This window comes from Engystomops pustulosus, chromosome 1, assembly GCF_040894005.1.
Source record: "Engystomops pustulosus chromosome 1, aEngPut4.maternal, whole genome shotgun sequence".
In the NCBI taxonomy this organism is placed as follows: Eukaryota; Metazoa; Chordata; class Amphibia; order Anura; family Leptodactylidae; genus Engystomops; species Engystomops pustulosus.
Window position 1 is genome coordinate 117,652,050 of NC_092411.1, and position 12,302 is coordinate 117,664,351.

General features: G+C 39.2%; 1 protein-coding gene across 3 annotated transcripts in view; it reads right to left on the reverse strand.

The window, feature by feature from the left end:
• The window catches only part of SMC5 (structural maintenance of chromosomes 5), a 79,409-nt gene that overhangs the window by 48,402 nt on the left and 18,705 nt on the right, over positions 1-12,302 (reverse strand). For all 3 annotated transcript variants that reach the window (XM_072151081.1, XM_072151063.1, XM_072151072.1), the window contains exons 7-12: positions 10,460-10,621; positions 9,944-10,015; positions 7,952-8,207; positions 7,118-7,272; positions 4,864-4,977; positions 241-335 (exon numbers count right to left, since the gene is read on the reverse strand). In XM_072151081.1, the coding sequence (XP_072007182.1) occupies positions 241-335; positions 4,864-4,977; positions 7,118-7,272; positions 7,952-8,207; positions 9,944-10,015; positions 10,460-10,621 (854 nt within the window). The remainder of the gene's footprint in view (positions 1-240; positions 336-4,863; positions 4,978-7,117; positions 7,273-7,951; positions 8,208-9,943; positions 10,016-10,459; positions 10,622-12,302) is intronic.

A 12,302-nucleotide genomic window follows, 5' to 3' on the forward strand; every position in this document is an offset into this window, starting at 1 on the left:
TAAAAGCAGGCGACTAAAGATTAATTCCAATAAAACAATTGCCATCAACACATCGGTCACTGGATGAATCCGCGTTCTTATGCATGACTTTTGTTAGGTTGATCCGTGAATTTTATCTACCGTTGCCAGAAAAAAAAAAGAACATTTGCAAGCCGTTTGCAGTGTGGTTCAGATAGACCAGTGAGCCATTCCTACAACTTGTTTTTCCTTTATACATAATAGAAATAAGTGGTAACCTACTGTAACTCCGTGATTGGCTTTGATGGGTTCTGATCTGCAATGGGCTCCTGAGGAGAACAAACAGCATTGACTCTTAATTTCTGATTGTCACGAACCTGAATGTAGTGAAGGAAGATTAAGACAAAATTTGAGTATATGAAAACGGTTGTTATTTTCTCATGTCGGCAGACACGGTTATATAAAACTATTTACTCAATTCTGAGGGTAACACTCATATACAGCTCTGTATTTAGTTTCTGATTTTTAGGTATATGTATAGCATCAATTAATTTTACCCCCTTCCTGCACCCTGACATACAGTTAAAGTGTAAATCGCAAAAACACACTACAGATTGGGCATCTCCATGTCCGTCACAACTTATGCAATAAAATAAAATAAAAATGTTACTGAACCTGTACGGTGAATGCCATAAAAAAAAAAACCACAAAAAAGTCCACAAGAGTTATGAAAATTTTCACATCTGACCTCATAAAAACAGAATAAAAGGCATCAAAAAGTAACATTTACCCCAAGAAAAAGTAAAGCTTGCTTGAAAAAAAAAAAAAAAAAAAAAAAAAAAACCAAGCTCTATAAGAGCTCTAAAAATAAAAAAAAAATGTCATGTTAAAACATTGTGATGCAAAAACAAGCAAATTTCTCACAAAATGAGTTCTATATTCTGCAAAACAAGTTAACTATAAAAAAGCTTTTATAGCTTTTTTATAGCTATTAAAGCATGTATCACTGTAATCATGGTGAACCATAGAATAAACATAAAACATTTTTTCTGACTGTTCAGCATACAATAAAAATAATAAATAAAAAACCATAAACAAGAATTCATGATTCTTTTAACCACCATCAAGAAAGTTAATAAAATCTGATTGAATAAAAACTATTAGCTATTGAACCCCTCTACCTGAAAAGTGGATTTCATCCATATAAAAAAATAATCCCCCTTATTTTTAGATTACAAAAAAGAATAAACATTAAATAGCCATTTAAAAATGTGAGAATGCAGATCTACTCTGAATGGTTCTCATTCTATTCTATGCCAGGCCGTGTTCCAATACAGCGGATTACCACCACATATGGGGGATCCTTATACTCGGGAGAAATTGGGAGCTTTTCATCATTAGATACATAAGGATGCTTTAATTTTTACCCAAATTAATGTATTGTCTAAAAAAATTACTTTGTAAATTACACCTCCATATTGATTTAAACCCTGTTAAACATCTAAAGGGTTAACACACTTCTTAAAGGGAACCTGTCACCACGTTTTTCACAAATACGGGTAGTGGCAGGTTTCTATAGAGTCCTAGTTATCGGACACCCTGCTTTTAGTTAAAAATAGTTTCCCTCAGACCCCATAAAATCAGAGTTATAATCTTGCCTGGTATCTATGCATCTTTGGAGTCGAAGGGCGTGGCCTAATGTCATGTGACCAGGGTAACCTCAAAGGTCCTTAAGCTACTTAAAATTAGCAAACTGTATCCCATGTACATATCTGACCACATAAAACAATCACAGCAGCCCGCATAGACGACTACTCCTCTTCATGCATGCTGGCTGTTAATTCATGAATTAGATTTTGTGAGATATAATGTTTGGTGTATAGTTTTCTAATGCTACAAAAGCTATAGGACCTGCAATGATGTTACCCTGGTAACTTGACATTATAGCTTTATACAGAGATAGGATGGAGAGGAGATGCTGGATTCAGCCTGAGGAGGCCACGCCCAACTCGACTCGCTGTAGCCATGTTTAGATACCAGGTAAAATTATAAAGTTTAAAATATGGGAATCTAAGGGGAACAATTTCTAGCTAAAAGAAAGGGGTCAGTTAGTTCTATGGGAACCTGTCACTACCTGTATTTGTGAAAAATGTGGTGACGGGTTCCCTTTAAAGTTGATTTTTCATGCATTGTGGGGCGTAGTCTCAAATAAATTATAATTTTACTATTATTTAAGCCTCTCAATAATGGCGATTCTGATATAGGTGGTATCGGCAGGCACGCCTGGGGCCTTTGTCCCTATATGAAAACCGGCCATCTGTGAAGAAGACTGAGCCACCGGGCTCCGTCTTTTCCCACTTTTTTCGTCGTAAAATTAGGAGCCGTGGCTCATACATGAGTATGTACAGTAAGGGAAGTTCAGCTGCAGAGCACACAGAGGACAGGGGTCAGCAGTCCACATCTCCTTCACTGTCTGAAAAAATTGTAAAAAAAAAAATTAAAAAAAAAAAAAATTCTGAACCTCCTAACAACCTAGAGAAAAAAAAAAAGTATGCATAAAATGGCACCCCTACCGTATACATGTCACACCACATCTCCTCAAACGTCATTAATATGCGACCACACATGTGATGCGGCCACAGAGGACACCGACGTGGATGAGATACGGTGCGTGTGAGGCTAAGGGGGTGCAGCATTTACTATTTATATGATACCTGGGTGCTGCACCTTGATAGCGATCATACTATCAGTGCAGCTAGTACAGGGTACCAACACCAGGTATACCTGTTGGACGAGGTGTCACCCATAACCCGCTTATTACCTATAACCCATGATGACTCACACACCGGTGGGCATCTGATTGATATACTTTTTTGTTGCATCCACTCATGGTTTGACCCTCCGAAGAATCCGATATTAGGAAGAAACGCGTCAGGGCGGGAAGGGTGCGGGGTGTGAATAGGTGTCAGTACTTGGTACATACAACCAACATACAAGGGGGCATAGAGACAGCTAACCATATATTTGGAAGGATGAATTGGACTATCATCTGCTGTGTACCTGTGATCCTGTGAGTAACAAACCGACTACCCTATACGTATACTGAGTCTTCAGGAGTGGTAAGACGCAACTTTCTTTTCTCAGATTTAATATATGGTGGAACTCCTGGTTGACAACAGTATGAAAAAATGTTTTTACCATTTGTTTTGGCAATGTTTTGCCCGACATTTGGGTTATTGGAATATTTAAAGGCATATCTAATAAATATTGTATTTTAAATAGACCTACTTACCATGTATTGGTGCTTTGTTTAAAAATTAAAACCTGTACGCTAATAACTTTTTCATGCTTTGGTGTACAGAGCTGTGGGTGGTATCATTTTTTGCGACTTATTTTTAGAATTGTATGACCAGTCTATCACTTTTTATTGAATTTTTAATATTTTTCAAAATGGCAAAAAAGTATTATTTTCAACTTTGGGTGCTATTTTGTATTACAGAGTTAAACGCAGTGAAAAAACTTTATTATATTTTAATAGATCTAGCATTTTTGGATGTGGCAATATGTGTTTATAATTTTTACTGTTTATTTATAAGACTTCTAGGGAAAGGGGGGTGATTTGAATTTTTATGTCTTTTAAAACTTTTTTTAATTTTTATTTTTTACTTTAACCCTAGGTTGTCTGATCAAGCTTACCATATACTGCCATAATACAGTATGGCAGTATATGGGGATTTTCTTCCTCATTCATTTCAATGTGCTGATAGCACATTGCAATGAATGGGTTATAATGAGACAGCCAAGGCTGTCATAGCAAGGGGGAGCGACAATCTCCGACAAGATAGCGGCGCCCTTGCAGCTTTGCCGGCGGTGATTGGCAGGGTAACACACGCAATCAGTGCTGGCGCTGATCGCGGGTCTTACTGGTAACTCTTTGCTACAATATGCAGCAAGGACTTAAAGGGGTTTTCCCATCTGGGCATTTACATTTAATTAAATTCATTTGCTTTATGTAAACATTTCTTCAATTGGATGTTATTTAAAAAAATGTTCCTGTGTGAAGATAATTTCTCATAAATGTAGTCATGTTGTCCCTTAGAAACCAGATAGCTTCCTCGGATACGACCACCTCACACTCTGGCAGCGGCGGCCAGACATGCGCTATAGAGTCCTGCCGGACCGCCAGGATTCAGCAATCATTACCACAGGATGGCTGTGCGACATGTAGTAACTCCCGGACATTTTATATACAATAACCTTTTGTTCCTTTGTGCAATCACTTCAGCAGAGGTGGCCGTATCCGAGGAAGCTATCTCGTTTCTAAGGGACAACATGGCTACATTTATGTGAAATTATCTGCACACAGGAACATTATTTTTAATAACATCTAATTGAAGAAATGTTTACATATGGAAGATTAATGAAACTGAATGTGAATACCCAGACGAGAATACCCCTTTAATGGCTAAGGAGAGGGCTCAGCCCGTGAGCCCTATCCATGTATCGGCACCCAACGTGCGCTGTACTATTACGGCGATTTTCGGTAAGGGGTTTAATGACACCACTAAAAAGTACAATTTGTCCCACAGATAGCAAGCCCATATACATCTCTGTAAACGTAAAAATAAAAAAGTTATTACTTTTGGAATGAGTGGAGTAAAAAAACAGAAATGCAAAAACAAAAGGGCTGAGTGCTGTAAGGATTAACCTATAAAAGTCAAAAACATGCATGAAAGTAACATCAGTCCAACAAGTTACTAGCTGCTTTTATTTTTTTAATTCAATAATGATGAGTACAATAAGCAATATAGGAACCGTGGAACAATAATTATAAACCTAAATCTTAATGTGAATTAAAAATTAACATTCAATCTATATAATGTCGTCATCATCTGCTTTCCCTACCTCTTTCAAAAATATGTCCATATCATCTTGGCTTTCAAACACAAAGGCTCTCATGTCATTCATAGAAATGTGATTTTCCACATATTTGGCATGCTGGTGGTTTTTCACATTAACCTGTGCAGGAGAAAAAAAATAAAAGCACTTTTGAACAAGACCCTCCTAACCCCTTTCCTGTAGAGTGGATGAAGCGCTAACAAAGTGCTTCACTCGATCCGGTGGTCACAAAGACTCATTTGAATAAATTTTAAAGACTTTTTAAAAAAAAAAAAAAAAAAAAAGAAGCTTTTAAAAGCAAAATAAATTACTAATCCTGTTTCAGGAGGCCCAAGCCAGCATATAATTGTGTTTGGTTTAGAAGCACTGAATCCATGTGGTAGATTTAAAGGAAATCTACCATCAAAACCAAGCATGATAAACCAGGGGCACTTACTCATAGATCCAGGCACTGTGACTGTCGTAATCTTCTTATATTTGTTATCCATACCTCCTTCCTTCAAAACTCAACTTTTAAAATTATGCTAATAACCGTGTAGGGCTATGCTGGGCATTTCCAGAGCTTTAGCTTCACGGGCTATTACAATGAGCAGGTCTCCCCCTCCCCCTGCTAGATTGCACAGGCAGAGGGAAAAGGGATAAAGGAGTAAGAAGGGGATGGGCGAGACCTGCTCTGCTCATTGTTACAGCCTGTGAATATGCAGCACTGAGGGGCTCTGGTAACACCCATTAGCCCTGGTCTACTTTGCAAGAACTGTTTTCTCTAACATAAATGATCCCCAGGCACATACACTCACCGGCCACTTTATTAGGTACACCTGTCCAACTGCTTGTTAACACTTAATTTCGAATCAGCCAATCACATGGCGACAATCTCCTGTCGACAAACCGAGCATCATTATGGGGAAGACAGATGATTTCAGTGCCTTTGAACGTGGCATGGTTGTTGGTGCCAGAAGGGCTGGTCTGAGTATTTCAGAAACTGCTGATCTACTGGGATTTTCACGCACAACCATCTCTAGGGTTTACAGAGAATGGTCCGAAAAAGAAAAAACATCCAGTGAGCGGCAGTTCTGTGGGCGGAAATGCCTTGTTGATGCCAGAGGTCAGAGGAGAATGGGCAGACTGGTTTGAGCTGATAGAAAGGCAACAGTGACTCAAATCGCCACCCGTTACAACCAAGGTAGGCATGGGGCATCTCTGAACGCACAGTACGTCAAACTTTGAGGCAGATGGGCTACAGCAGCAGAAGACCACACCGGGTGCCACTCCTTTCAGCTAAGAACAGGAAACTGAGGCTACAATTTGCACAAGCTCATCGAAATTGGACAGTAGAAGATTGGAAAAACGTTGCCTGGTCTGATGAGTCTCGATTTCTGCTGCGACATTCGGATGGTAGGGTCAGAATTTGGCGTCAACAACATGAAAGCATGGATCCATCCTGCCTTGTATCAACGGTTCAGGCTGGTGGTGGTGGTGGTGTCATGGTGTGGGGAATATTTTCTTGGCACTCTTTGGGCCCCTTGGTACCAATTGAGCATCGTTGCAACGCCACAGCCTACCTTAGTATTGTTGCTGACCATGTCCATCCCTTTATGACCACAATGTACCCAACATCTGATGGCTACTTTCAGCAGGATAATGCGCCATGTTAAAGCTGGAATCATCTCAGACTGGTTTCTTGAACATGACAATGAGTTCACTGTACTCAAATGGCCTCTACAGTCACCAGATCTCAATCCAATAGAGCATCTTTGGGATGTGGTGGAACGGGAGATTCGCATCATGGATGTGCAGCCGACAAATCTGCGGTAACTGTGTGATGCCATCATGTCAATATGGACCAAAATCCAGCACCTTGTTGAATCTATGCCACGAAGAATTGAGGCAGTTCTGAAGGCAAAAGGGGGTCCAACCCGTTACCAGCACGGTGTACCTAATAAAGTGGCCAGTGAGTAAATATTAAAATTCCCCCTTATTTTCCTGCCATTAAAAGATAATAAGCATTTTCTTATTTTTACTTGGAGGCCCAGCGTGTCCCAAATGATTGTTACAGCATTGCACTGCTCTTTTAATACCTTTGTCTTGGATCCTGTGCATACAGTTGGTTGAACTAAAACAGTGTAATATTTGAGTGTTAGAAAGATGGATAATATTTAAATGCATAATATCTACCTTCTATTCTCAACTTATGGTTTTATCTTCCTCATGTATGCCTCCAACAGGATATTTGTTAACAGGATACCCTCAAAATACGCACCTCAAGCATAATTGGCAAACACACACGTTTCTTAAACCGATCTCCATTTTCCCGTAGCCACACAACAGCATTATAAGTGTCTGCAAACCTCTTCTGCAATTTTTCTTCTTTCAAATTTAACAGATTATCAAACTGCTTAATTCTGTTAGATTTATCTGCAGGAGAAAGCCAAAAAAGTAAGCACCTCAGTTTACATATAGGTCCCATAAGACATAAGTCAAAGAGAAAAATTGCTAACAAAACAATTGAACTGAAATGGTAAATGTAGGCAAGTTTCTTAGGGTTCAAAATAAACTAAATGACATCAGTTTCATACAGTAAGAAGTTATCAAGGAAGACTCAAGGGAAGCCTTAGACAGTGTCAGTCTGTTATAAGGTTTATAGGCAGCAGTTAAAATTATAGGATATATTACATTTTATTGTAAAGGGAGTCCTACCAACTCCTAGAGCATTATAATCTGCTTGCAGCATGCTGTAGAGAACTGCACAATGCACTATGAGAAAATAAAATTTTAGTGGAAAGTTGGTGCACCAAGGTTGTAGGGCTAGACAACAAACCCCTGCTATTCCTGCTTGGAGCCCCTTTACATCAGATAAGCATGAAATGTGTCTTCTCAGAAGTCTGGGTGATAAAAGTAAAGAAGGGAATTGCTCTGCCCCAGGTGCTGACGACAAATGTCCAAACTGTTCTAATAGCAAATGGATTAAACTGGGAATATCTTGAAAATGGCATAATGGACATAAAAAAGGGATGTTGGAAATCACATTTTCTACAATATGCTGTTAACAGGTTATAACACTTGGAAGAGATACAACAAAACAGCACATGACTACCTCTCTTTTCTCTCTCCAAGTTTTGTTTCTCCATTCGCAAGTCACTCAGTTCACTTTCAACATTTGACTTTTCATCCTGGGTAATACGCAGCTCCCGACCAATGGAATCAATTTCTGGTTGAAGACTGTCCTGATTAGTCATGGACTTTAACTCGTTTTGCCAGTCCTCAATCATCTTACGGATGTTGTAAATCTTCTTTTGTCTGTCTAATTCTTCATCTTTTCTCATTCTTAAGTGCTGCTGTACATCTTCTATCTATTTACAAAAAACGATGAAAACTTACATTCAAAGTTGAAGAAAATTAAAGTGTAACTGCACTTAACAAAATTACCATATATACTCGAGTATAAGCCTAGTTTTTCAGCACCAAAAAAAAGTGCTGAAAACCCAAACTCGGATTATACTCGAGTACAAAAAATATAGGTTTTACCAGGTTTTTGTGGTAAAATTAGGGGCCTCGGCTTATACTTGGGTCGGCTTATACTCGAGTATATACAGTACATAAGATACAATATAAAATATAAAAACATTAATATACTGTAGTCATCACATATTACAGTACATCACAAATTCCAACAAAAGTTAATTAAAAATTAACTCCTGTAATCACTAAGCAAAGACTGAGGAGCACACTGCATAGTCTCACTCCCTCTTTTTCCTGAGGCTTGGGGCCTTAGCAACCAGAATGCAAGGCAGAATGGAAAGACTGCTGCGAAAGGATAATCAACGTATACAAGAAAAATGTTCGCTTTTAGTTATTGCAACTTTAACATTTTTTTTTCTACAATCTTTCCAGTTACGCATTAAAGAAAATTGTCATATCCCCTCCTCTCTATTCCTGTTTTTCCTGCTTGTGGAGTGTATTAGCCTGCTTCCCATCCAGTACTCACACCGACAGCAAATATATAAGGTACCTTAATAAAGCTTTTAATTACTTAAAGGACACCTGTCATCAGGTCTCTGCCACTAGTCCTGTCACCTCTACCTGTTGGAGCAGCTCACAAGGATCCCATCCGAGCCTTTATCTAGTTATTTCATACATTAATCATTATAAAATCATCTTTTCTTTATCATATAAATGAGGCTGGTCACATGGTATATTAATAAAATGTATAGTAAAGGATTGCTAGTGTGAGTGCTGTACCTGCTGACATGCTGCATCCTCCTAATATACAGGTGAGAGACACAGACATCAGCTACACATGAATCTGACATGTTCTGCTGTAACATGGCTGCATCCTGGAGCTGCTGTACCTGTCCTATACACACACACAGGCTGCAGGGGGCGTGGCCACCAGCACCAGGAAGCACATCATTATACAGCCTCACATTATTATACAGGCTGTCAGTCATGCACTGGGGGTGTGGCTGTGCCTCCCACTCATGAATAGAGTGGACAGCTTGAATATGCTAATGCTTCATTGGACATTTCACAGGCCATTTGCATACAGCTTTAGGACCTCATTGCTTAGGTTTACAGGCATGTAGAGGGACAATGAAGGGGTAGAGGCAATGCTCTCTAATGGCAGTTTATGAAAATATATTTAGTTTAGGGGGGTTATTTTGCATGACGGGTTCTCTTTAATTATCACACAGCTCTGATTACTCTCTATGATGCTAATGGCTCCGGCACCTGCATGTCCATCACAAGACCATGGACAGATTTCTATCCAGTGGAATTGAACGTATAAAATAAGCTTTCTATAGAATGACAGCAAACAAAGATCTAGAAAACCATGAGGAATAGATAGAGAAAGTATATTGGAAAATTGTATAACTTTTCATTACACAAACCATATAAATTATTTTCTGAAAGTGGACAACTACTTTAAACATGCTCTAGGAATGGAAAGAGAAGCTTTAGCCTCCTTGTCTTATCTTTATGCTGTTTAAAGTTTTGAGAAGGCTTTCAGAAATGCTGCTCACTGAAGAAGAAGAGAAGTTTAGTTTGAGGAAAATAAACTTAGACACTGAAATAGGAATGTACTAACCTCTTTATCTTTTCTTTCTATAATCTCCTGCTTCTGTTTGCATTTTTGGGAGGTTTCCCTTATTTCAACTATCTGTAAGAAATAAAAAGCAGTAAGAATATGCTTTACAGCTATTCAAATTACTTCGTCCTCACCGATATGACAGAGCCAGAAGGGTTTCCAGTATAACCAATAACAGTGGGAATAATCCATGGGAATTCTGTATACTGCAAGTCAAGGAAAGCCACTCTAAGGTTATTAGTGTATGACTCTCCTTGGTTTCAGACAGAGAAGATCTTTACATAGCATAGGCATTTTTGGTTAATAGACATGGCAAACCTGGGGACATTAATAGCACAACACATATTTGGCATTTTTCTCTCTCTTTTTGGAGGGAAATAAAACTATACCAAAAATTTGCTTTCTTAGTACATACTTTTCTAATACAATTAATTTGTCAGATATCATAATTTCCAGAAAATGGAAATTCAAAGAAAAAAAATATCAAAAATGTATAAAATGTATGGCAACTCTTACTTTCTCTTTAATCCGGCCATCAATTTGCTTATGTTGTTTATCAAATTGTTGAAGTTGCTGGTTAAGTGGAGCTTGTGATTCTTGTCTCCGCTTTAATTCCTCTTTCATTTGATCACGTGTTTGCTTTACTTCTTCATATTGCTGTCGTACATTTTCATATTCCTGCCAAAAAGGAAAATTGGTAAAAACATTAAAAGGGGTTGTGTGGCCTTCCACATCCGCCAAGTGTAGAAGGTCAACTTACTGAGGTTCACAGAGACACCCTTAGGACACACAGACTTAGGCTACATTCACATGAACATATGCCTAGCCAGCGACGGGAAGCGCTGCTCACCCCTCTGCTCTCCATAGAAAATAGACCCGACAAGGCTGTTCTTACGGCTGAAGATAGAGCATGCTCTTTTTTGCAGCTACAGCTTGGAACAGTGCTCACCGTACCGACCCCAGGTGCCATAGCTGTCTATAGGGGGATATATATCGGGCTGCAAATTTGTGGCCAGATATGTGTTGCCCCAACGGTCGCGTTAATGGGGCCTAAGAGGGCAAAGGAAATGACAGATTGTGGCCCGTATGACCTCCGCCATGGTACAACACCGACAGGCTGAGAGGACATTGGGGGGCAATGTTAGGTATGTTACAGGTTTCCTCCAGCATGATGTTCAGACTGACCTCCCTCACTGGAACAAGACTAACCTCACAGATGGACTCTCAGTGGCCGTCCCAGGGAAGGCCCTAGTTTCCCTCCCTTGGGTAAAGTAGCTATGACTACTTACAAAACATAGGGTGAATCAGAGCTCCTTAAGTCACAGGGATGCAGTACTGGTGCCATTGTATCCGGAAGAACCCCCATCACATTTAGTAAGTAAACACAGCTCTACTGCAATGCTCCCACTAGGAGTTGCCAGGGTCTGAAGACAGATTGAGAACCAAGTGGGCATGCATAGTGCTCCCTATATAGTGGTCACATAACCAATACACAGTTAGGACGGACAACAATTCCATTACAAAACTGCCCCAACCTACCCCCCCAAAAAAGGGGGAGTGTAGAGATTAGTGGCAGAGTGCACATTCAACCAACTACTCCATTCAGCCAGACTTGAGTACTAGACCTCTATTTTCATGATCTGTGGTTGAATTCAATTTCACCAGCAAGTTCATGAAACAAGTAAATAATTTATCGACTTTAAACAAATGTGTTTTGCATGGTGATAGAGATACCAGAATTGTATAAGATGTATGATCCAGAATTGGATAACATGGTTTTCTATTCTGATGCGGTAAAGTGTATGGCAAGATTGTGGACGGAGTGCATCTCTCTCCAGGGAAGGTAAACAGAAATCCAGAAAGACACATGATGCTTCTAGTCTGCCAGGGCTCTTTCTTTAACCCCTTATTCCATGCCGTGTACTTGGGAGGCGGGAAAAAAATTGCTAATGCAGTGAAATTGGTGGAAAAATGCATTTGTTTGGATTTTAAGGCTTTCCTTGTGCACCCCAAATGACAAGTCTACTTTATTATTTGGGTCTGTGTGATCAGGGTGATACCAAATTTATATATGATTTATGATGCGACTTTTGATGATGTTTTCATAAGTTACGATTTGAGGACTGAACATCCTTCTAAATTCTGCTCCTTATTTAGTTAGATTTAATTTGAAAATGAGGCACATAAGAACCTTAAGGCTACACTAACAATTTGAGTAGTACATCATGGCAGATGCAGATTAAGAGATCTCTACTCTTTATTAGGTCTAGACCACCGGAAGCAGAGATAGGTTGACTTTCAGCCGGCACCAGTTTTGAAGACATACAATAATAGAGCTCCTAGCTTCTAGGTTATGATA